Source organism: Chlorocebus sabaeus, chromosome 20 (assembly GCF_047675955.1).
Source record: "Chlorocebus sabaeus isolate Y175 chromosome 20, mChlSab1.0.hap1, whole genome shotgun sequence".
Taxonomy (NCBI): Eukaryota; Metazoa; Chordata; class Mammalia; order Primates; family Cercopithecidae; genus Chlorocebus; species Chlorocebus sabaeus.
The window spans coordinates 21,913,157-21,938,013 of NC_132923.1; the positions used below are offsets into that span (position 1 = coordinate 21,913,157).

At 41.0% G+C, this 24,857-nt stretch overlaps 1 protein-coding gene across 2 annotated transcripts; it reads left to right on the top strand.

Annotated features, from left to right (window-relative positions):
• Nucleotides 1–763: 763 nt before the first annotated feature.
• On the top strand, nucleotides 764–23,975 carry AMPD1 (adenosine monophosphate deaminase 1). Of its 2 annotated transcripts, XM_007977475.3 has the most exons (16): nucleotides 764–1,139; nucleotides 3,083–3,094; nucleotides 7,335–7,515; nucleotides 9,216–9,381; nucleotides 12,079–12,244; nucleotides 16,300–16,519; nucleotides 17,051–17,180; nucleotides 18,231–18,425; nucleotides 18,717–18,848; nucleotides 19,243–19,406; nucleotides 20,731–20,857; nucleotides 21,041–21,204; nucleotides 21,865–21,985; nucleotides 22,657–22,830; nucleotides 22,994–23,104; nucleotides 23,798–23,975. In XM_007977475.3, the coding sequence occupies exons 1-16, from the start codon at nucleotides 1,118–1,120 to the stop codon at nucleotides 23,954–23,956; spliced, it is 2,244 nt and encodes a 747-aa protein (XP_007975666.1). In that variant the 5' UTR covers nucleotides 764–1,117; the 3' UTR covers nucleotides 23,957–23,975. The 2 variants fall into 2 exon arrangements, with proteins under 2 accessions (XP_007975666.1, XP_037853987.1); XM_037998059.2 differs by lacking the exon at nucleotides 3,083–3,094.
• Nucleotides 23,976–24,857: the final 882 nt, after the last annotated feature.

The window sequence follows — 24,857 nt, forward strand, 5'->3', positions numbered from 1 at the left end:
ACGAGGTCAGGAGATCGAGACTATCCTGGCTAACACGGTGAAACCCCGTTTCTACTAAAAATACAAAAAATTAGCCAAGCGTGGTGGCGGGCACCTATAGTCCCACCTACTTGGGAGGCTGAGGCAGGAGAATGGAGTGAACCCGGGAGGCGGAGCTTGCGGTGAGCCGAGATGGCGCCACTGCACTTCAGCCTGGGCAACAGAGTGAGACTCTGTCTTGGGGGGGCAAAAAAAGGACTGTGTGTTATTGTGGAAAGAGCGTGAGATTTGGGTCCAGAGAGCCTTGGTTTTGCCATTTAAGATGAACAGAATGACTTTGAGCAAGATACCAGTCAGAGCCCCAGTTTTCTTATTTGGGAAACAGGGATAAGGTATTACTTGCCTTACAGGATTGTAATTAGTATCAAATAATGTTTGCAAAGTGTTTTACATACAATAAAATGTTATACAAAACAAAGCTATTGTTCCTATTATAACAATAAGTAGAGAAGTGGTAACTGAACACTCCGGAGGACAGTTGAGTTTCTGTAAGACTTGAAGTAAATTTACCACTTAATTCATTAAACTGTCAACTGAATTTCTGCTAAGTCAGATATATTTCTAACAAAAACATGCATTCCTGCGCATGTGTGCATGTGCGTGTGTGTGTCTGTTGAGAGCTTGGTGAATGTACCAGCATATTCACCAACCACAGAAAGCTGTTCGTGTGATGTGAAACCCTGAGGATCGTAGCTTCAGAAACCAAAAAGACTTCACTGTGTTTCACTAGGGTGGGAAATCACCATCAGTGGTCACATCGTGTACTACACTTGCCAAGGATCCAGTCTGTAGGAAGATTTAGAGAGTATTGAAATGCAGTTTTTGACCCACCACAGATAAGTTCTAATCCCAAAGTAAAGACTGAAAGCTTCACCTGTTTTTCACTATCAAATGCCTCAAGCTATAAATAGGTCCAAAGCTCATCTCTCTCCACTTAGCAGAGAAGGGTCAAATTTCAGGGGGCAAAGCAAAATAATAAAATGAATGTCAGGATATTTTATAGTGTCAGTCAGTCACCCACGGTCTCCTCTCTCTTCTTTTCTACTGTGCTATCCTAGAATCAAGGATTTCAGCAACAATGCCTCTGTTCAAACTTGCAGGTAGGTGTACAAAGTGTTTGGAGAGCTCAGGGTTTTTTTTTTTTTTTTTTTTTTTTTCATATGCAACTGTTCCTTTAGCTACCATATCAGCTTTGATCATTCTTTATTTGGGGTTCATGATAGTTTCAAAATACATTTCAGGAAAACACAAAATGTTTTCAAAGGTTTTTTGTTTGTTTTTAGTTTTGGTATGTGGGTAAGTTTCTAAAACTGTTATCATGTATGTTGCATCTTTGATGATCCCAGTAGAAAATTCTGTGAAATATTTAATAACTATTCTGCTAGTCTAAACAAAACCTGTGCTGCCATAGCTCTGAGACAGTTCCTACATAATGACTCTAGCTATGGTATTAGCTGAAAATCATGAACATGACAAAAATAACCCAATATGTGTATTCTGATAGTTCATGAGAATAGCTTTCTGTTGTCCAGGTTTGTATGCAGAGTAATTTTTAAAATAATAATGTTATAATTTTAAATGATAAAAGCAATACATGTTTCATGTGAAATAGAAATTGTGCTGAAAAAATAAAAGTAATAAACATTCATTTTGAAAGTTGGGAAATTCAGTACAAATAATAATTTTATTTCTTACTTATTTATTTTTTGGAGACACGGTGTCCCTCTGTTGCCCAGGCTGGAGTGCAGTGACACGATCATGAGTCACTGCAGCCCCAATCTTCTGGGATCTGGTGATCTTCCCACCTCAGCCTCCTGAGTAGCTGGGACTACAGGCACGTGCCACCATGCCCAGCTAGTTTTTGTATTTTTTGTAGAGACAAGGTTTCGCTATGTTGCCCAGGCTGGTCTCAAACTCCTGGGCTCAAGGAATCTGCCCACCTCGGCCTCCCAAAGTGCTGGGACTACAAGTATTAGCCACTGCACCCAGCCAAAAGTAATAATTTTAAAACTCTGCACATCCATTATACAAAGATAGCCACTCTTAACATTTTAGTGTTTTTTCTTTTCAATCTCTTTTCTGTGCAAAATTAAAGAATTTTTTTTAAAAGACACTGTTATGATTATATTGCACATGTAATTTTATATCCTGCTTTGGCAGGATAATGTTTTGGCTTAACTTTACAACTTATCCATTTATCATGGTATCCCAAACTCTTCCTAAAAAGCATTTTAAAAGACTGCATATTCTATTTTCTTAACTAATTCCTTAGGTTCTTTATGGTTTTGGGGTTTTTGTTGTTGTTGTTGTTGTTTGTTTGTTTGTTTTAGAGACGGAGTCTCGCTCTGTCACCCAGGCTGGAGTGCAGTGGCGCCATCTCGGCTCACTGCAAGCTCCGCCTCCTGAGTTCACACCATTCTCCTGTCTCAGCCTCCCGAGTAGCTGGGACTACAGGTGCCCGCCACCATGCCTGGCTAATTTCTGTATTTTTAGTAGAGACACGGTTTCACCATGTTAACCAGGATGGTCTCGATCCCCTGACCTCGTGATCCGCCCGCCTTGGCCTCCCAAAGCACTGGGATTACAGGTGTGAGCCACTGCGCCTGGCCTCTTTATGGATTTTTATAAATATAAATGTGTTCTGACAACAATATTGACACCTAAAGCTTTTTCCATGTTTAAGGATGATTTCCATAGGATAGCTTCTCCAGTGGTTGTTTGGTAGGTGTTACTAAATTTACCAAATGAGCTGTCAACATCATATGAGCGTTCCCATTTTTCTTCATCAGATATTTTTAAAAATCATATTTTATAGAGAGTGCCTTTTTAAAACGTTAAGAGACATATTAGAAAAGAAAAGAAAATGAAGAGCTGTATAATGACCATATTCCCAAGCTTTCTGATGCCAAGTGTAGACAAGCTGGAAGACTGAGCTGAAATAACAGCAATCTACATGCATCTACCCCAAAGCAGTGACTAATAGCCACCGTGATTATAGAAAGTTGTTCACATATTTTATCTTGTTTTATTTTACTTCATACAGCTGAAGAGAAACGTGAGTATTGCATTACTTTTGCTGCCATTTGTCAGAGTATCAATTAAAGAAAATATACTGTTCCTTAATTCAGAAACATGGCTATTTTTCAGCAGTGTTTATTAAATAATAGCCTTGAAACTCAACAGAGATTCGTAATGACCATAGCTATCCCATAGCATAGCAAATAAGCTCATGGCTTTTCTGGATTCTAGTGTGTGTATAAAGATATATACATATATAAAGATATATATATATATAATTTTTTTTAAAGAAAACCTCATGTGGCACATTTATTTATTTATTTATTTATTTATTTATTTAAAGATGGAGTCTTGCTCTGTAGCCCACGATGGGGTGCAGAGGTGTGACCTCGGCTCATCACAGCCTTCGCCTCCGGGGTTCAACTAATTATCTTGCCTCAGCCTCTCAAGTAGCTGAGATTACAGGTGCCCACCACCACACCTAGCTAATTTTTGTATTTTGAATAGAGACGAGGTGTTGCTATGTTGGCCAGGCTGGTCTCGAACTCCTGTCCTCAAGTGACCCACCCACCTCAGCCTCCCAAAGTGCTATGATTACAGGCATGAGTCACCGTGCCTGGCCTTAAAAACCTATTTTAGATAAAACTATAACTTTAGTTGTCTATTCCCCTCAATTTCAAATTAGACTTGTCCTTTTGTTGACTGATAGTAGGTCTGCCTCTGAATTCCTTTGGGAGATGAGATGTGGCAGATGAAAGGCCTACAACCTTGTCTTTCCTACACATTAATAAAGCACTGCTGAGAAACAAGCATGTTTTTCTGGACCTGTTGGGTTAAGAAGTAAGCATGATATTCCTCTTCTCAAGAGTCTTGCGCTTCCGGTGTTAATAATAGTAATCTCCGACTTCTGGACGGTACTGCATGATTTTAAAGTATTTTTTGTGTAATCTTCATAACAATTCTCTGAAATTGACATTATTATTATTAACATTCCCCTTTATGATGATGAACACTGAGGCTCCCAGTTATTATGTGGTTTGCCCAAGGCCATCCAGCTGTCCTACACACATTTTCTTTTTTTATTTTTATTTTTCTTGAGACAGTCTTGCTCTGTCGCCCAGGCTGGAGTGCAGCAGCATAATCTCGGCTCACTGCAACCTCCACCTCCCAGGTTCAAGCAATTCTCCTGCCTCAGCCTCCTGGGTAACTGGGATTACAGGCATGTGCCACCACCCCCAGCTAATTTGGTATTTTTAGTAGAGACAGGGTTTCACCATGTTGGTCAAGCTGGTCTCAAACTTCCGACCTCAGGTGAGCCGCCCACTCAGCCTCCCAAAGTGGTGGGATTAGAGGCGTGAGCCACTGCGCCTGGCCTATCTACTTATCTTTTGAAATATAAGTTTCATTTTTTCCTTTCCATAATCACCACCATTCCCTGAAATATATTTCATTTGTTTGTTTGCACTCTGTTGCCCATGCTGGAGTACAATGGTGCAAACATGGCTCACTGCAGCCTCAACCTTCTGGGCTCAAACGATCCTCCCACCTCAGTCTCCTGAGTAGCTAGGACTTCATGCATATGCCACCATGCTTGGCTAATTTTTGAAAAAAAAAAAAAATTGTGGAGATGAGGTTCTTACTATGTTGCCCAGGCTCCAAAGTCTCGAACCCCTGGCCTCAAACAATCCTCCCACCTTAGCCTCTCAAAGGGCTGGGATTACTGGTGTGAGTCACCATGCCAGGCCCACTCCCCGAGGTATTTTTGAAAAGCAGAGCTCTTGAATTAAGAGTCAAATTTCAGCTGTGGTTACATGAAGTCAAAACAAGTGGTTGATTCAGTGGAAGGAAATATCAACCATATAATTTTTGGTCATCATGTAAGCTACTTCTCAAGAGTAGAGTTTCTACTTTTCAACTGTCTGTAGTGGCTTAGAGAGATACAATCTTAGTAAAAACAATACTGTTTTAAAATAGGAAACAAATAGAAATGTGCAGTCCCAGACAAAATGCTTGTTCTGGAAAAGCCAGATATCAAGCAAGTAGGATTTGGTTTCTGGGCATCCATTTCCATACTGTCCTTCCTGAGGCCTCCAGCACTATTGCTGCAGACCCAGCATGACTGACCAGTTGCATCATCCTCATTCTCGTCTTCATAACCAACTGTCCTATTTCCATTTACCCTTCATGGTGCATGCAGCCTCTTCCAACTTCTGCTTGCCACTCTCCCTTGAGATGCACGTGCTTGCTCGTGATGCTTAGGAAGAAGTGACATTATTTCTGGGGATCAGTTGGCAGTAGGGTGTGAAGGCATTCTCAGGCCATCAAATGCATTTACTTGGTGTTCCATTTGTTCCTTCATGGATCATGGTGCTTGCCAAAGGACTACTGATAGCATCCAAGGATGCATTTCCGTTTCAGGTGCTTGAGTTTAACAAGGCAAATACATGCATGAAGTTTGGCCAACATAGTGGGCTTCTCTGTTAACTTTGCTGTAACAAACCAGGTTTTAAAAACTGGCTGACCTGACTTATTGTTGGGGAAGTTATGAATCAATTCCTATCATCTCCAATGTACATTACATCACATACTAAGTCATATCATTTATCATCTCATTCCTAGTCCAAAGCTAACCCCACACACCAAATGTCTGTTTGACCAATGCTACACATTACCTCATTCAATTTAATCTGGTGCTTTACTTGTCTTAAGGCATTTCCACATACACTATCTCACTTCGCGTCGCAACAGCCTTGCCAGCGAGGTTGGGTAGGTATTAGTATTCCCACTTTACAGATAAAGAAATGGAAATAGAGGAAGATGTAGGAGGTGTTAAGTGCAGAGCAGGGAGCTTGAACACATGACATCTACTTAATTTAGAATAGAAAATATGGACTTTTGCAGGTCTGTATAGACATTCATGGGTGGGGGCATCTTTCTCTCTGCATACAGTTTGCTCTGTCATCCTGTGGGGAATGTTTCTGTCTTCTACTGTTGCTCCAAATAGCTAGCTATTTGCCATTGTCATTATTGCTACCAGCTATTTGCTGGAAATACTAGGAAAAGTATTAGAGGTAATGATTATTTAGACAGAAAACACTGAGGATCTGGAGAACACAGTGGAACTTAACAGAAAGGCAGATACTTGATGGCCATCACCATCCTATATGATGACACTGGTTTTCTTTTCTTTTCTTTTTTGAGACAGAGTTTGCTCTGTCACCCAGGCTGGAGTGCAGAGGTGCAGTCTTGACTCACTGCAACCTCTGCCTCCTGGGTTCAAGTGATTCTCCTGCCTCAGCCTCCTGGGTAGCTGGGATTACAGGTGTGCACTACCATGCACAACTAATTTTCGTATTTTTAGTAGAGACAGGGTTTCACATGTTGGCCAGGCTGTTCTTCAACTCCTGACATCAAGGGATCCACCCTCCTTGGCCTCCCAAAGTGCTGGGATTACAGGGATGAGCCACCGTGCCCAGAGACACTGGTTATCTTACATCCTGAGGGTCTTGGGGTTATTCGTTGCCAAACTAAGAAGCATCCTCTCCCCCCATTTTAAGAATGGGAAAATTAGGGTATATACAAGTAAACTTGGCCTTCCAAGGGTCATTCTCTACTGAGGCCCATGTCCACAAGAAATGGGACTTCCAGTACTAGGTAGTAAATGTCAGTGGTCCCTCGCTGCATACAGCAGCATATCACAAAGTTGTCTGGATTTGAAGAAAATAAGGTTTGATGTGTGAGAGAAACACAGTATCTGTCTTAAGTAGAAGAAAGGCCCTAAAGTACACATTTATTTCTCAGAACTACTTAGATCACTGGAATCACTGTTTCTCCTTAGCAAGAGAAACTCCAAGGACCAATAATCCTATCCACATCTTTAAAACCATCAGAAAAACTCCACCAACCTAATGGGAAGAACTGTGCTGCATGGTTCAAACTATGAAATCAAACTTAGCCTTGCCAGAAACAGGTGATCTTACATGAGGTGCTGGTCCTCCAAGAGCCCAGTCTCATCTTTAGGACCATCTTTAGGACTATTCTGATATGTGCTATGAGAATCTGACCCATGTTTCTGAGAGCATATTTTCAAGGTACCCACACAGAAACCCACTAAAAGGAGAACAGGCACTGAGCTCTGCGGTGTTTCAGGGACCCTGGTTGGAAAGCAGGGGAGTCATGCACGCAGCACAGTCCCTGTCTCATGCCTTACACATAGCAGAAACTCTCAGATGACTTTTGAAAAGGGGCTTGAACACTAATGTGAAAACCTCTTTTAGAAATTGATGATGCAACGCGCAGCTTTGCTGAAAAAGTGTTTGCCACTGAAGTCAAAGATGAAGGAGGTCGTCAGGAGATTTCCCCCTTTGATGTGGATGAGATCTGTCCAATTTCTCATCGTGAGATGCAAGCACACATATTCCATCTGGAGACTCTGTCCACCTCCATAGAAGCCAGGAGGTAAGTGGTGTAAGTGGAATGCTTAGCATATTGGCACCTAAGGAGGGGTATCTGCCAGGGAAGATATGGTTTAATTTATCCAAATGATGTTCAATTCAGAGGAAGAACTCTGCCAGAGTTAGAAATTCCTAAGGCTGGGCACAGTGGCTCACAAGTGTAATTCCAGCACTTTGGGAGGCTGAGGTGGGTGAATGACTTGAGGACAGGAGTTTGAGACCAGCCTGGTCAACATGGTGAAACCCTGTCTCTACTAAAAATACAAAAATTAGCCAGGCACGGTGGTGCACACCTGTAGTCCCAGCTACCTGGGAGGTTGAGGCAGGAGAATCGCTTGAACCTGGGAGGCGGAGGTTGCAGTAAGCCAAGATCGCCCCACTGCACTCCAGCCTGGGTGACAGAGCGAGACTCTGTCTCAAAAATAAAAAATAAAAAATAAAAAAATAAAATAAAATTCCTTTTCCCCCCACCCTGGATATGCTACAGTGAGTAGAGTGAGGAGCCAATGATGAAAAAAGAAGAAAGCAGTGGGCCTCCTATCTCGTTCACATCTCCCTTGATTGAAGCCTCCCTACCTTCTAAGCAAGAGGACTTCGAGATACCATAGAATTATTTCAAACCAAAGTGGGCAAACGGCTGCTGTGAACATATTCAATTTACACACAACGGTTATATAAACTGGGACACAAGAGCCTCCATCTTCAGACTCTGTCCCTAGCCAACCTCAGTGTTATGCTCCCTGGCATGAATCCTGCCTTCCAGTTAGTCTGACCACCTCCTGGCCTTAGGAATACTGCTCTCTACTTCTGCCCTCATGCCCTGCCCATCCTATGTCTGTGATGCATACTTGCTGCCTCCCCCAAGCAGTCTTTGAAAATCCCTCTCCACCAAATATATTTTCCTTTATTTGAACCACTCTAGGATTCTCTACCGGCCATACTTTAGTCCTCAAACCTCAAACCTATACTAACCACTTTGTTGGAATCCTCTCCTTAAGTTCTCTCCCGATCCCACCAGCTTCATGGGGAAAAGACTATTCTGCTATCTTTCTCTTGGTTTTACATCTTTAAGGAAAGAAGAGCAATCCACCTCCTTTGGTGTCCCCCATAGGACTTAACACAGGACTTGGGTCCCCCATAGGACTTAACACAGGACTTGGGTCAAAGCAATAAACTTGGGTCAAACTCAACAAATACTTGTTGATTTGAGAAAATAATATTAAATACCTTGTAAGTTCCAGGTACTCTGCTAGGCATTTTGTACACATTAAAATCTCATAGAAATCCTATAAGGTAGTCATTTTTGCACCATTTTTTTAGGTGGGTAAATGGGAGCTCCTTTATCCATGTTTAAGGAACATGAATAAAATGATACAGGTAGTAACTGATATAACCTGTGTTTTCTGTAGTACCTAAACTGCCTGTTCAGCTGGGAGTGGATTGCCTGGGAAGAAGGGTGTCATGGTGAAGGTCTTCTAGGATTGCTAAGGCTCTTCCAAGGTAGACCAGGGAGAGGGGCACACTGTCATGTGTCTTCAGTGATTTCTCCTCCCACTATGCTTGGATCCTGTTTCTGATACCCAACCACATTTTAAATTTTACTTTTTGTCCTCAGAATAAAATCGTATAGAGAAACATCTATCTGTCACAGTGAAATGCCTGATGAAGACAAAATTAACTCTTACTTTTAAATTTCGAACCCAGAAAAAAGCGTTTCCAAGGACGGAAGACTGTTAATTTGTCCATTCCACTAAGTGAAACATCTTCCACCAAACTGTCCCACATTGATGAATACATTTCCTCATCTCCAACCTACCAGAACGTGCCTGATTTTCAGAGAGTGCAGATCACTGGTGACTATGCCTCTGGGGTGAGTTGGTCCTTGCCACTCAGACTTAGCAACCAGGAAGCCATTCAGCTTGACAGTTCTAGCTCCTTACCTTCTTCTCCTTCCTGTTGAGGGAGGTGTTAGCTCACCTGTACTTTGTTACACTTCATTATTGCATTTCACTACTAATATGGTATGTTTTATATTTCTGTTGTTTTTATCATCCCACATAATTTATCCTCTGTCTCATTTGCTTGCACATGGAGAATATGGAGTAGAATGCAGTGTGTATGTTACAGAATACAATGGACAGATTTTGGCAAAAAGGATCAAAGAGAGCAGTAGAGTGGTCAAATCTCACTGATGTTATCATAAATCAGAAAAGGGAGCCTCTGGGGAGGCACGGAGACTCTGGGGAAAAGAAAGACCCCAGCAGACCTAGGATAGTGAGAAGGGTTGCAGATAGCATAAACCAACCAAAGAAAACAGATCCAGAGAAAGAGAGAGGGAAGAGAAAAAAGAAGGAATCAGAGAAAAGAAGGAAGACGAGAGAGGGGTTAGAGAATCCTAACGAGGCTATTGTGTTTTGAGGAGCTGAACTCTCCAATTTCATTGCAGATGGTTACATAGTAGATCGTTACTTGGAACAGACTCTAGTATGCCACAGGGATAGTAAAGTCATGTCACAAACAACTTGACCTGCTTGTCTCATCCAGAACAGTTGGTCAATTAATAAATCTCTGCCACAGGGACTTGCAGAATCAGCATCATATTGGTGAAACTGCTGTGCAGCCATCAGTCGATGCTCCAAATATAGTTTTAATGACCAGTGCTGGGTCCCCTTCTCATGTAACTGACCCACTTAGAGTCAGTCCTAAGATACTTAAAAGTGACAGAGCAATTAAATGCACCTCATTCTTGCTTATTCATTTTCTGTATAACATGGGTGCTCTCTAAATGTCAGGGGGTTTAGGCACTAAATAACTAAAAAGAAATGCCTAATAGAGATGAGTACAGGGGAAACACAGTTTGGAGGACTCCAGAATTCAAAATAACATAAAAATTTGGAGATAAACATCATACTTGCATGCTTGATAGAAATGAAAACAACAATAAAAACAAAGAAGTTAGGAGGACGAACAAAATGTACAGAAGTCAAAGAGTAGCTTCTCCTCCTGTGAAAGCTGGAGGGCACCTGAAACCTTGACCTGGAGACTGGGAAAAACGAAGTATGTTGCTGTACCTGTTGGCTGAATGTGGGCCGCTGAGCAACACTCTACGCTCTACCTGATTGTAGTCTGTACCCAAATTAGTCTTCACCCTTGTAATTTAAACAGAGAGGCAAAGGGGAAACCAGGGCTCAGTTCCCAAGATCATTAATTCCTGCTAAACACTTGATTCAATTTAATCAGTCTTTGTTGAGCATCTATTCTGTGCTAGGCGTTGTGTGCTGAGAACATGAAGCTGAATAAGACCCAGCTCTCATTCTTGAGGACCTGATAGACTAGTGGCCTATTAGGTGGCAATGAGCTACACATGCCATTGGAAGCATGGAAGCAGACTCCCAGACCTAGCACCTGTGCCAGACTCTTTTGGCCAAGGTCAGCAGGTCCCAAATAGTTAAACTAATTCAGGATCAATATCTGGACCTTAAACTATTGGGGACAAGCATATGTTAGTCCCAGAGTAAAAGTCTTTGGGTTCTGATAATGAACGTTCAGTGATTTCAAGTTATAACTACTTGGGCACGCCTGCCTGGCCCAGTCAGGAGTTGGGAATGGGGGCAGGGGAAATTTCCAGCAGCTCTAATGAAGCTTTCCTCTAGAATCTCTCAATTTTTACCCAGAAATAAAATCATCTAGAAGACTGACTTCTCACAGAATGATGTTGTGATCATCATAGCTGAAGAAGGCAGTGCATGGGTTTGAGAGATTTGTGACCCCTTATTCATCCCAAAATATTTCCCTCACTGACCAAGTGGTTTGAATTCTCACAATTTGAGTCACATAGTCTTTCAGTTGAGGTATTGTCTTTGTTTTGTTTTGTTTTGTTTTGTTTTGAGACGGAGTCTCGCTCTGTTGCCAGGCTGGAATGCAGTGGCGCAATCTCGGCTCACTGCAACCTCCACCTCCCAGGTTCAGGCGATTCTTCTGCCTCAGCCTCCCGAGTAGCTGGGATTACAGGCACGAGCCACCACGCCCGGCTAATTTTTCTATTTTTAGTAGAGATGGGGTTTCACCATGTTGGCCAGGCTGGTCTTGATCTCTTGACCTTGTGATCCACCCACCTTGGCCTCCCAAAGTGCTGGGATTACAGGCGTGAGCCACCACGCCCGGCCTGAGGTATTGTCTTGTACTTAAAATATTCACACGCACTTGGAAGGAAGAAAGTATATACCATGTTAGAATGGATTCTTTTAATCTTATTTGCTAGATAATCCCTGCTATATAACAAAAACCAAAAACAAATACAGGACTATAAGGGAAAGACTCGTAGGACAGGTAAGTTTGGTAGAGACGAAAAAGCTAGAAAAGCTTCAGGACCTGCTCTGGGAGGGAGATTTTGGTCCCAAGTCAATGAAGAAGCAGCAAGGTGAGTGGTGAGGCTCAGAATGGGCTGCAATACACAGGAGAGCTGGGAGGTGCCAAGGATAAGCTTTACTAACTTCTCAGTTTTTCATGGAATGACTCTGATATGCTGAGGAGTTGTTTTTTTTTTTTTTTTTTTTTTTTTTTGCAGGTTACAGTTGAAGATTTTGAAATTGTTTGCAAAGGTCTGTATCGGGCACTATGCATACGTGAGAAATACATGCAGAAGTCATTTCAGAGGTTCCCTAAAACCCCTTCCAAATACTTACGCAACATTGATGGTGAGGCTTGGATAGCAAATGAGAGCTTCTATCCAGGTAACAATTCTCTTACATAATGTATGAAACATATCTTTTATTTAAACTATTAAATATTAAATTTAAAATATGCCCCTAGATTATAAGTAATCTAGTCTAAAAATACTATAGTAATAGTCATCTTTGGCCCCATTTTCTCATGTGTCCAATCACTTGATTCAGTCTGCACATCTTTCTGAACTTTTTCTCTTCACCATTCCCTAAACCGTCATTCAGGCTTAGCCTTCTCCTTGTCCAGATAATTACAAGAGCTTCCTAACTACTCTGCTAAATTTCAGTCTCACTCTCTTTTGGTTCATCTTTACTTTGGTGCTAATTTTTAAAACACAGATCTGAGCACATCCTTCTCCTAACAAGAACCTTTAGCTGCTCCTTGCTACCTACAAAGCAAAGTCCAGTCTTTAGCCTGGCATTTGAGGCCCACATCCTCTTGCCCCCAGCTACATTTTATTTGTTTGTTTGTTTTCCGAGACAAGGTCTCATTCTGTTGCCCAGGCTGGAGTGCAGCGTCACCCTCTTGGCTCACTGCAACTTCCACCTCCTGGGTTCAAGCGATTCTCCTGCCTCAGCCCCCTGGCTAGCTGGGATTACTGGTGTGTGCCACCATGCCTGTCTAATTTTTGTATTTTTTGTAGAGATGGAGTTTTGCCATGTTGGCCAGGCTGGTCTCAAACTCCTGGCCTCAAGTGATCTGCCTGCCTCAACCTCCCAAAGTGCTGGGATTACAGGCATGAGGCACCACACCTGGCCTGTTTATTTTTGAACTTGCACACTCAACCTATTTCTTTTCTTTTCTTTTCTTTTCTTTTTTCTTTTCTTTTTGAGACGGAGTCTAGCTCTGTCGCCCAGGCTGGAGTACAGTGGCACCGTCTCAGCTCACTGCAAGCTCCGCCTCCTGGGTTCACGCCATTCTCCTGCCTCAGCCTCCCGAGTAGCTGGGACTACAGGCGCCGGCCGCCACGCCTGGCTAATTTTTTGTATTTTCAGTAGAGATGGAGTTTCACCGTGTTAGCCAGGATGGTCTCGATCTCCTGACCTCATGATCCACCCGCCTCGGCCTCCCAAAGTGTTGGGATTACAGGCGTGAGCCACCATGCCTGGCCCACTCAAGCTATTTCTGAACTTACTTTCTCTGCTCCATCTTTATACTCTTGGTTCCGGTTGGAAATAGTTCTTGTTCCCTGCATAGTTCAACACTTTCCTGCTCCTGGATTGCTGCTCTGCCTCCCTGTGCCCAGACTGTCCTTCCTCTCACTTACTCACCACTTGTCCAAGTCTCTAGAGCCAACCCAATCTTTCAAGAGGCAGCCTAAATACTATCATTTCTTGCCTTCTGGATAGATGTAAACTACATGTTCTGACTTTCTATACCACTTTATTTACTTATCTCAGTTTTTACTTTCTGCCTTGTAGAAAGTTAAGTACATATTTTTCAACAATCAGATTTTAATAATTTTACAGATTTCTATTGTATAACTGGAACATAATTGACTTAATTCCTATTTTTAGGCAATTAAATTTCTGACTTTTTAAAACTTGTTTCTAAAAAGGGTACAATAAGCATCTTTATATACACATCTTCCTGTAATTGTCTCATAATTTTAGGATTACACTCCTAGAACTAAAATTTCTGGGGAGGCAAATACTTAAGATTTTTGAGGCCAGGTGCAGTGGCTCACGCCTGTAATCCCAGCACTTTGGGAGGCCAAGGCAGGCGGATCACGAGGTCAGGAGATAGAGACCATCCTGGCTAACATGGTGAAACCCTGTCTCTACTAAAAATACAAAAAATTAGCCGGGTGTGGTGGCGGGCGCCTGTAGTCCCAGCTACTTGGGAGGCTGAGGCAGGAGAATGGCATGAACCCGGGAGGAGGAGCTTGCAGTGAGCCGAGATGGCGTCACTGCACTCCAGCCTGGGTGACAGAGCGAGACTCCATCTCAAAAAAAAAAAAAAAGATTTTTGAACTTCCAAATTGTAATACTATTAAAGATTGCCAGTTCCACAACTTCCTGTCTGTAATTCCTTTTAATATTAAAATCATATTAAACATGTCTCCAGTTTGGTAACTCCTAACAGTGGTTTACCCGTCCTCTATAATATTGACATTTAGTTTGTCTTGTCTTTATTTCCCCTAAGTTATGCTTTCATAATAATTATATCATTAATAGTGAGCTATTAATCCTTAAGTATAAGGATTTCAAAATTAATATTTGACGTAGCAACATGCTGTTTCACTTCTCTTAGGTTCCTTTTCTCCCAATTTTGAATAGGAAATGTGCAGACTGTTTTGGTTTTTTTTTTTTTTTTCTATGCTATTTTTCTCACTTTGGCTGCTGTAGGCATCACTTGCGAACAGGAGACTTTCCGATGCCTTCCTTGGGCACAGCAGTGAAGAGGCATAAATGACCATACTTGTTGAAAGTAAAAGGATGCATTCTTAAAGGCTCTGACAGTGTGAAATGTGTTCATGGCTTCCTTAGGCTGAAACCACTAGCAGTGGAAAGAAGGGAACACATCCACTTAATCTCTTCTCAATTCCTTTAGCAGAAATTGTATGCGCTTTAAAAGGTGGGAAAAATAATTCTCATAAGAATTATTACTCTTACAATAATAATTTATTTTGTATCCCTTTTTTACATTAAAACCACTTTAGGTGGAGCACAGAGGATTCTTAGGAGAGTGAAACTATTCTGTATGATACTATAAGAGTGGATATATGTCATTATACATTTGCCAAAACCCATACGCTTTGAGTGAACCCTAATGTGCACTATGGACTTCGGGTGATTATAAGGTGTTAATGTAGATTCATCTGTTGTAACAGATGGACCCTCTGATGCAGGATACCTAGAGTGGAGACTGGCTGTGCGTGTGTGGGTGCAAGGGCTGTGGGGAAACTGCATTTTCTTTTTTTCTTTCTTTCTTTTTTTTTTTTTTTTGAGATGGAGTCTCACTCTGTCACCCAGGCTGGAGTGCAGGGGCACAAACTCACTCACTGCAACCTCCACCTCCTAGGTTCAGGAGATTCTCCTACCTCAGCCTCCTGAGTAGCTGGGACTACAGGTGTACAACACCACACCCAGCTAACTTTTGTATTTTTAGTGGAGATGAGGTTTCACCATGTTGGTCAGGCTGATTTTGAACTCCTGACCTCAAACGACCCACCCACCTTGGCCTCCCAAAGTGCTGGGATTACAGGCATGAGCCACTGTGCCCAGTCTGGAAACAGCATTTTCTACTTAATTTTACTGTGAACCCAAAACTGATCTTTAAAAGCCTATTTCAGAAAACACTCTAAATTAAGACTAATAAAAAAGATTGGCTTAAATAAGCTAAACTCTATTTTTTTTAACTGTAGTTTGACTTTTATTCTTATCTTATTATCTAAGACCTAATAATATGCTCTAAACAGAAAGCCTTTGATGACCAACTTCAGTAAATAATGAAGATTGTTTGTAAGTAGTATATGGATTACTTTATGTAAACAGTTCTTCCAAATAAATTGAAAAATCATTCTTACACTAGATAACATATTGTTTTATTTTTCTTTTTTTGAGATAGGGTTTCCCTCTGTCACCCAGGCTGGAGTACAGTGGTGTGATCTCAGCTCACTGCAACGTATGCCTCCCGGGTTCAAGTGATTCTCCTTGAACTCTCTACTCCTAGCCTCCTGAGTAGCTGAGATAACAGGTGTGCACCACCACAGCCCGGTTAATTTGTGTATTTATAGTAGAGACGGGGTTTCACTGTACTGGTCAGGCTGGTCTCAAACTCCTGACCTCAGGTGATCCACCCGCCTCGGCCTCCCAAAGTGCTGGGATTACAGGCACAAGCCACCACACCTGGCCAACATATTATTTTTATAGTTGTTTTATACTATGAAGTCACCTTTGAAAAATAATGCAAAAATAAAGGTTAGCTTAATTCCAGATAATTACAACTTAAGTACTGGATTCCAAGCTAAAGAGATGTTGTAGTATTTCAGATTTTGGTTATTTTTATGTGGTCGTTCATCCTATGTGCTAATATATTACTCTGTGCTTGATTGAAAAAGTCTTTACTCCTCCTGTGAAGAAGGGAGAGGACCCTTTCCGAACAGACAACCTTCCTGAAAACATGGGCTATCACCTCAAAATGAAGGACGGTGTAGTTTACGTCTATCCTAACGAAGCAGCAGCCAGCAAAGATCAGCCTAAGCCACTTCCTTACCCAAATCTGGACACCTTCTTAGATGATATGAATTTTTTACTTGCTTTAATTGCTCAAGGACCTGTGTAAGTGTTTAGCGAGACCTAAACAACTAGTACTACGACTACTGATAGTAAGACTAAGTGTTTACTAAATGCTTACTATGTTCAAACACTATATTAAACCCTTCATGCACGTTGTTCCTTTTATTGCTTACACTTGCTCTGTGAGGTGGTTATTTTCATAATTCCAGTTTTATGAGCTAAGATTTTGATGAGTTAAGTAACTTGCCAAAAGTGACACAGCTGGCTGAGCCAGGATTTGCGCTTGAATCTGCTGACCCCAATGCCAGGGCCTTTAACTTTGAACAACACTCTCTCCACGGAGTTTTAAGATATCTTTCCAAGTTCTCCCTCATTATTATGTCCAACATTGTTGAAAAGATTAAGCCCTTGGATCCCACTACTTCTCAATGAGATTAACTGAAGAGTAAACTGAAAGGTTTGTTCCAATAATTATTTCCTAGGAATGATAAAGGTCCTGATAGTTTTGAAATTGTGACTGTTTTCCTTGAATGTCTGAAACTTTTTGGAGTTATCTAATTTTATTTTTCACAGTAAGACCTATACCCACCGGCGTCTGAAGTTCCTCTCCTCCAAGTTCCAGGTCCATCAGATGCTCAACGAGATGGACGAGTTAAAAGAGCTGAAAAACAACCCCCACCGAGATTTTTATAACTGCAGGAAGGTAAACATTTTAGTTGCTCCGAGGTCATTCCTGGGCAAAAGCAATTCAATTATTTATTGAGAAGCGCAAGAAAACAGTGTGTTTCTGATTAATCTAAGATTTCTACAGGTTTGGTGGATTTTAGTAAAAGCAGATAACAGATTATGTCTAATGGGTTAGAGTTAAGTGCCATTTCTACTGTTTTCCCCACAGAAAGGTTTGCCACATTTTTGGCATAAAAAATTATAGTTATCATCAACAACAAAAATAACAACAACAACAAAACAATCAAAAATGACCATTCTGGAATTTGAAAGATCTTCCCTCTAGTCCTTTTTCTTTGAATTCCTGACTGTAAGACCTTGGAGGAAGTGACAACATGTTTTCATTTCAGTCCTCATTTGTCAAATTGGGAACTACATCTGCACAGTCCAGTTCACATGAGGATTGTGAATATCAAATGAGCTAGCCTAGAGATTGTGAAATCCAATCAACTAGAAACACTTCCAAGATGTATTCTGACCATTAACATGATTACAAGGAAGTGGGAATAGGGAATACATGAGCAGAGATTCAGGCCCAAATCCCGGCTCAGCTGCCTATACAACTTTGGACTAATTACTTAATCTGCTGAAATTTCAGTGTATAAAATTTAGTTATAAGAATATCTACCTCATAAAAGCCACCACCGTGTCATGGCTTCATAATTTCAATCCTTTATCCTTAGAGGCTGAAAGTTACGGTAGTGACTTCACTTCCAGCTGTGTTTCAGGAGTGAAGAATGGTCCTGAAGAATGTGTGGATCAGACGTAGGAAGTAAATTGGATGTACAGATATACGGAAGAAGCAAGAATTATTATTGCATCTAGCCGAACCTTCCACATCCTCACATGGGCACATCACAGTTGTAATGAGTTTTTTATTGCTGGACCACCTCCACCAACTGTCAGCTCACATCCTCATTATTTACTTTGTCCCAACACGGTGGGATTTGCAGCACCATCTCCTCTAAACAGAGTATCATAACTAAGGCTGATTGATGTTTTTTTCTTTCTTTGAATGTACATACAGGTGGACACTCATATCCATGCAGCCGCTTGCATGAACCAGAAACATCTGCTGCGTTTTATTAAGAAATCTTACCAAACTGATGCTGACAGAGTGGTCCATAGCACCAAAGAGAAGAATCTGACCCTAAAGGAACTTTTTGTGAAATTGAACATGCATCCTTATGACTTGACTGTTGATTCTCTGGATGTTCATGCTGTAGGTTGAAATGCCAATGTCAGTTTCACTCTAATACTCAGAACCTCACGTTTCTTTCTCCTACAAGCCCTCCCTTCTCAGAGCTCTTTTAACTATCTTGGCTTGCCATGATGCCTGAAAGCACCACAGACAATTTTGAAGTTTGCTCATTGTCACCTGTCCCAAATTCCATTCTTGGAGCCCAATGCCCTCCCCTACTACCAGACCCCAGTTCTGCTTGAGTATTTCCTAGCTCTCTGAGTCCAGACCGCTCTGGTAATAATACATTTCTACAATTTTTTCCTGATTCAGGGACGCCAGACCTTCCAGCGTTTTGATAAGTTCAATGACAAATATAATCCTGTAGGAGCAAGTGAGCTACGGGACCTCTACTTGAAGACAGACAATTACATTAATGGAGAATATTTTGCCACTATCATCAAGGTGAGGAGGAACCAATCAGATCTATGGTACCTGGCACCGTTCTTGAAGAAAGGGAAGAAGGAAGGAAGGAAGGAAGGAAGGAAGGAAGGAAGGAAGGAAGGAAGGAAGGAAGGAAGGAAGGAAGGAAGGAAGGGAGGGAGGGAGGGAGGATGCTATCCCTGGGGCCAAACACCACACAAATGAATATAAGAATTTCTTCTGAAACATCCACTCTAATGATTTTTAAAGACCTCTATTCCTAAGGTAGAGAAATTAAGGGTGTGGTTTTGAGATTGATTAAGGACCTAGCCTTTTCAGATTCTGAAAGGAAGAGTTAGAAAAGGAATCTCCTCTCCCTAGACCCCAGAGGAACTTGTGGGAATTCCCGGCTTGGACTTCTCCCTTGGCTTTGCAGGAGGTAGGTGCAGACCTGGTGGAGGCCAAGTACCAGCATGCTGAGCCCCGCCTGTCCATCTATGGCCGCAGTCCTGATGAGTGGAACAAACTGTCCTCCTGGTTCGTCCGCAATCGCATCCACTGCCCCAACATGACATGGATGATCCAGGTCCCCAGGATCTAGTATGTACCTCTAGAAACTCTAGAGCCTGCACTTGTCTCATCTGCTTCAACTCCCCTGTATGAACAAGGAATGTGTTGCCCATCTAGATAGAAATCAGCTTTGTTAAAACAGCATTCACTATTGGGTCCTGAATGCTTGGTTATGTGCACTCTAGGTACACCACTCTTAACCACAGACAGGAGTTAGGAAGATCATTTCAGTTCAGTCCTCTAGCTTTATGAAGATCATAAATAACTTACTGAGAATGATTAAAACTAAGATAGAATAAGAACTATGTAGTTTGGTATACATTGTCTTTCACCTGGTCTTCTCTGTGTCAAGTCCATTCTTTCCCATGCTCATCTCTACTGGGATGTGGCTTTCTTGTATCAGAACCTTTACTACTGTCTGTCAATTGTCCCACCTACAAGTGCTCAAGTTCTCCACAATCAAAAAGTATTTATCAATGGTATTGCTGAGGATGTCGTCTCCCTTTCATACCCCCTGCTGTCATTCATCGCCTTCAGGGATGGCTTCTCTTTCCGTTTGTTCAGTATCATTGATCTTTTACCTAACTTAGGTGTTTATGTATTTTCTGGCTACCTGTCTTTGTGTTCTGTGTGACCTACTGCAATGCAAGAGTTTCATTCCGTCTCTTTAACCAAAAAAGTAATTTTTTGACTAGGATAATACTTCCTGTCTAATAGGCAGAGAGGCAGTAGGTTGGTTAGGAGTACAGATTCTGGACCGAGAGTGTCGATACTTGAATCCTGGCTCTACCATTTCGCTGTGTTACCTTGGGTTAAGTCATATCACCCCATCGTGCCTTAGTTTCATAATCTCTAAAACAAGGTTAAAAACAATACCTAACTTACTGAGTTGTTATGAGGATTACATTAGCTAATATTTCTGGACACCTAGAAGAGTGGTTGGGATATATTAACTGCTATATAAGAGTTTGTTAAATTGCAGACCAGAGATATTCTTGGAAATCATTTCATGCTCACTGTCTTGTAGCTGCACACATATATTGAAACTTTTATGACATACTTGCTATATTCCTCTATGAGGACTTAGCTGTGAAGGTTTAGTTTTCTTATGACAAAGATTTGTAAAAAAGATGGGGGAATAGGGTCCACCAAAAAATTTTTATTTCCTATGTGCAGCCCAAACTGAATCCCTCTCTGTAGGGGACCAAGAAGAATGTATGAGGAGCATGGACCTAGGATAGATATACCAAGTCTTTTCCTGTGCATGACATTCGGCCCTCTGGTTCCCTCATACTGGGGCTATCAGTCCTAAAAATCATTTTTTCTCCTAAATTCTCTTAATTCTTGCCTCTAGTGATGTGTTCCGTTCCAAGAATTTCCTTCCACATTTTGGAAAAATGCTGGAGAATATTTTCATGCCAGTGTTTGAGGCCACCATCAACCCCCAGGCTGACCCAGAACTCAGTGTCTTCCTCAAGCATGTAAGCATGACCCTTCAGGCTTTCATACTGCTGCTCATGAACCAGCCTCCCTACCTGGTCATGACGAATTCTTGGTGCTTATCTCTTTATGTTTGGTTTGTGCCTTTGGACCTGAAAGTTTGTGTGAGGACTGGGAACCTGCAGTTGGACTGAACCCATTGCATGACTCACTTTTCCTAACAGATCACTGGCTTTGACAGTGTGGATGATGAGTCCAAACACAGTGGCCACATGTTCTCCTCCAAGAGTCCCAAGCCCCAAGAGTGGACATTGGAAAAGAATCCATCTTACACTTACTATGCCTACTACATGTATGCAAACATCATGGTGCTCAACAGCCTGAGAAAGTAAGCAGGAGAGAACTGGAGCTAGGAGGGTCTATTTGACACAGCTCTTTCCACATATATTGGCACTAAAGGTGGTCAAGGGTCTCATGCATTACTGTGATGGTTCCAACTGGCCCAAATCAGAAATTTCCTTCTCTTAACTTTTTTCTTCAGTTTATTTACTTAGGGGCAGAGATTGATATTTTGATGCTTTCAGTAACTTTCACAGTTCATTTTTTGGTGGGGGGAAGTTTAGGAATTTATACTAATCATTGTGTAATTAATTATAACACTTCATATATTTTTCCCTTCTTGATATATTTGGGTAAGGAATAAGTAGAGGAATATTATACTGGGGTTTTCTGGAAACATTTCTCCCTTAAAGTTTGAATAGAATAGAAAAAATGATGAGATGTTGATATTGGTAAATTTCCTATTGAGACTGAAGGTATTTCCATCCAGGCAATCAATACTTGATTTACTTCCTTACCCCCATATCCTCTGCTGCCTCTTTTTAGAAACTTTGTATTTAGAAAGAGTTAAGATTATGATTTGGGACTGTTTTGCTGAATCCTTTGGATAGTTTACTTCCTTCTAGAGTGTTCATTTTTCTACTGAATTTTATTGTGAATCACTCCATACTCAGAACCTGTGATTCCAATAGCAGTTCTATTTCCCCAGGGAACGAGGCATGAATACGTTTCTGTTCCGACCTCACTGTGGGGAAGCTGGAGCCCTCACCCATCTCATGACAGCATTCATGACAGCAGATAATATATCTCATGGCCTAAATTTAAAAAAGGTGAGTTGGAAGCTCTCTTCTTAATTTTTACATTGAAACTAGAGGACTCTTTTTCCCCTTAGCCAACCATACTGTCGCAAGTCATTATCGACACTGGAATCATATTCAAGTAGAGCATAAAAGATTTTTTAGTTTAGTGCAGTTCATTCTACAGAGAGAAGTAAAGGGACTTGCTCAAGATTACCTTGCTAGTTGCTGTTAGAGATATGTTAACACAGATCTCCTGACTTCTAGCTTAGAATCCTGACAAGGGTAATAATTCAGAGATGGCCTGGCTTTCCTTAAGCTAGTTTTTGCCAGATTTCTTGTTATAGCATGCTTCAAGATGTTTTTTGTGAGAGTCAGAACTTTCTTGTAGAGAGAGGGGGAAAAAAAGAATGTTTCAAGGCAAAGTCTTTTGCCTGAGACAGACCATCTAACGTAGGCAATTATAGATCGAATAAACAATCTGGTTTGACTCAATGCTTCTGAAAATTAATGTATCCTAAATACATTTATCCTAAATAGCATTTACATTGAAAAACTCCTAAATTCTCCTTACTAAGGGACTTGAAGAACAAGTGATAATTTTGTTGAAAGCTGAAGCTTAAGGTAGATCATGAGATTGTAGTGTTTCTAGTTTGTATTTCTTTTTCAACATCTTTACGTATTTTTTCACTTTTCTTTTTCAGAGTCCCGTGTTACAGTACTTGTTTTTCTTAGCCCAGATTCCCATCGCCATGTCACCACTAAGTAACAATAGCCTATTTCTAGAGTATGCCAAAAATCCTTTTTTGAATTTCCTTCAGAAAGGGCTAATGATCTCACTGTCCACAGATGACCCAATGCAATTCCACTTTACCAAGGTATAGTATGGACTTGGGCAATACAAGTGTATTTTGCTGGACTGTTGTTTCCCATCCAGAATTTGAAAGTCAAATAAAGGTATTTCATTATTTTCTTTTGTGCAGGATACATATTATTTATTAATTCATTCCTCCTTTTTCCTCATTTAATAATTAACTGCAGGAGCCCCTAATGGAAGAATATGCTATTGCTGCACAAGTCTTCAAGTTGAGCACCTGTGATATGTGCGAAGTGGCAAGGAACAGTGTCTTGCAGTGTGGAATTTCTCATGAGGTAGACCTGTCCTCAAATGGCTTCCCTTCTGAGTATAGGGTCTGCTAACTTGAATACCGAAAAAGTAGTTGGTAAACACATGTGGAAAAATTGGCCCACGAATCACATGCAGTTACTATGGACAAGGACTAGAAGGGATTATTCTATCTCTTTGCCTGTGCCTTTTGGGCAAGGGAAGTAAAATACACTTGATTTCTCAGCAGACTGTGAACACCGAGGCACTAGATGAGTGCTTTTAATGGTTTATTATTATTATTCTTTTGTCAGTGGCTAACATAAGGAAGGAAGTTTTGTAAAGAATACAATTATTGTCGGCCGGGCGCGGTGGCTCAAGCCTGTAATCCCAGCACTTTGGGAGGCCGAGACGAGCGGATCACGAGGTCAGGAGATCGAGACTATCCTGGCTAACACGGTGAAACCCCATCTCTACTAAAAAATACAAAAAAAAAAACTAGCCGGGCGAAGTGGCGGGTGCCTGTAGTCCCAGCTACTTGGGAGGCTGAGGCAGGAGAATGGCGTGAACCCGAGAGGAGGAGCTTGCAGTGAGCTAAGATCTGGCCACTGCACTCCAGCCTGGGTGACAGAGCAAGAGTCCGTCTCAAAAAAAAAAAAAAAAAAAAAAAAAGAATACAATTATTGTCTATACCAGTGTGAAAAGAGACAACAATAATTCTGCATCCTTTTCTCTTATAGGAGAAAGTAAAGTTTCTGGGCGACAATTACCTTGAGGAAGGCCCTGCTGGAAATGATATCCGGAGGACAAACGTAGCCCAAATCCGCATGGCCTATCGCTATGAAACCTGGTGTTATGAACTCAATTTAATTGCTGAGGGTCTTAAATCAACAGAATAAAAAAAAAAAATAAACCAAATAATAATATGAGTGAGAATTTCATTGTAGAGTTTGAATAATAATAGTTACCTGTTAATTGAGTCCCTACTATAAACCAAGGACAATATTAGATGTTCCACTGATATTATTTCATTTAATCCTTCTCACAACCTTTATAAAGTAGATATTATTATCTCCATTTTGGGGAAATTAGTACACTAAAGCTAATAAGGTTAATAACCTGCACAAGGATATACCTGGTGAAGGGTAGCAGTGGGAATGTAGGTTTCTCTGACTGTAGTCTCTATGACTTTCAGGCAAAATATCTAATAAAGCTGGGCAAAAATACAAGCAAATGACTTTTTGGGAGATAGGCTTCTGGTTTATAGAATGAAATTTGCTTAAGGCACTTAGAACCATTAAAAAGTCCTTTGACAAGGTATAAGTGAATAGTGGCTTTTTTAGACAAAACCAGAGGGTGTGCCTCAATATAAAAAATCAGTACTTCTGAGTTATTATACTCAGGGAGAATTTACCTTACAAAAGGATTCTTAGCTTTAAGGACGTAATTGACAGTAAGATTATAGTGAGCTAAACTGGTACATTTTAAATGATTTTGCTTACCAAAGTAAAATGCACATATAACTTTTAAGAAGCATGCCTATTACTCAAGGTCAGGTGAAATTCCAAATGGGCAGATGATACTTCCACACATACAACTGTGTTGGCATCTAGTGGCTAGGCTGACATTTCATTCAATTTACTCAATAAACAATTATTGATCAAATAGCTAAATTATCAGGTACTATTCTAAATACCAAAGGTATACAGAATAAGACTTCATTCCTATCCTCTAGTTGTCCTCAGCATGAAGTTATAGTGTGGCTATAAGTAAAAAAGAGAATTTTGTGAGATGTCTTCA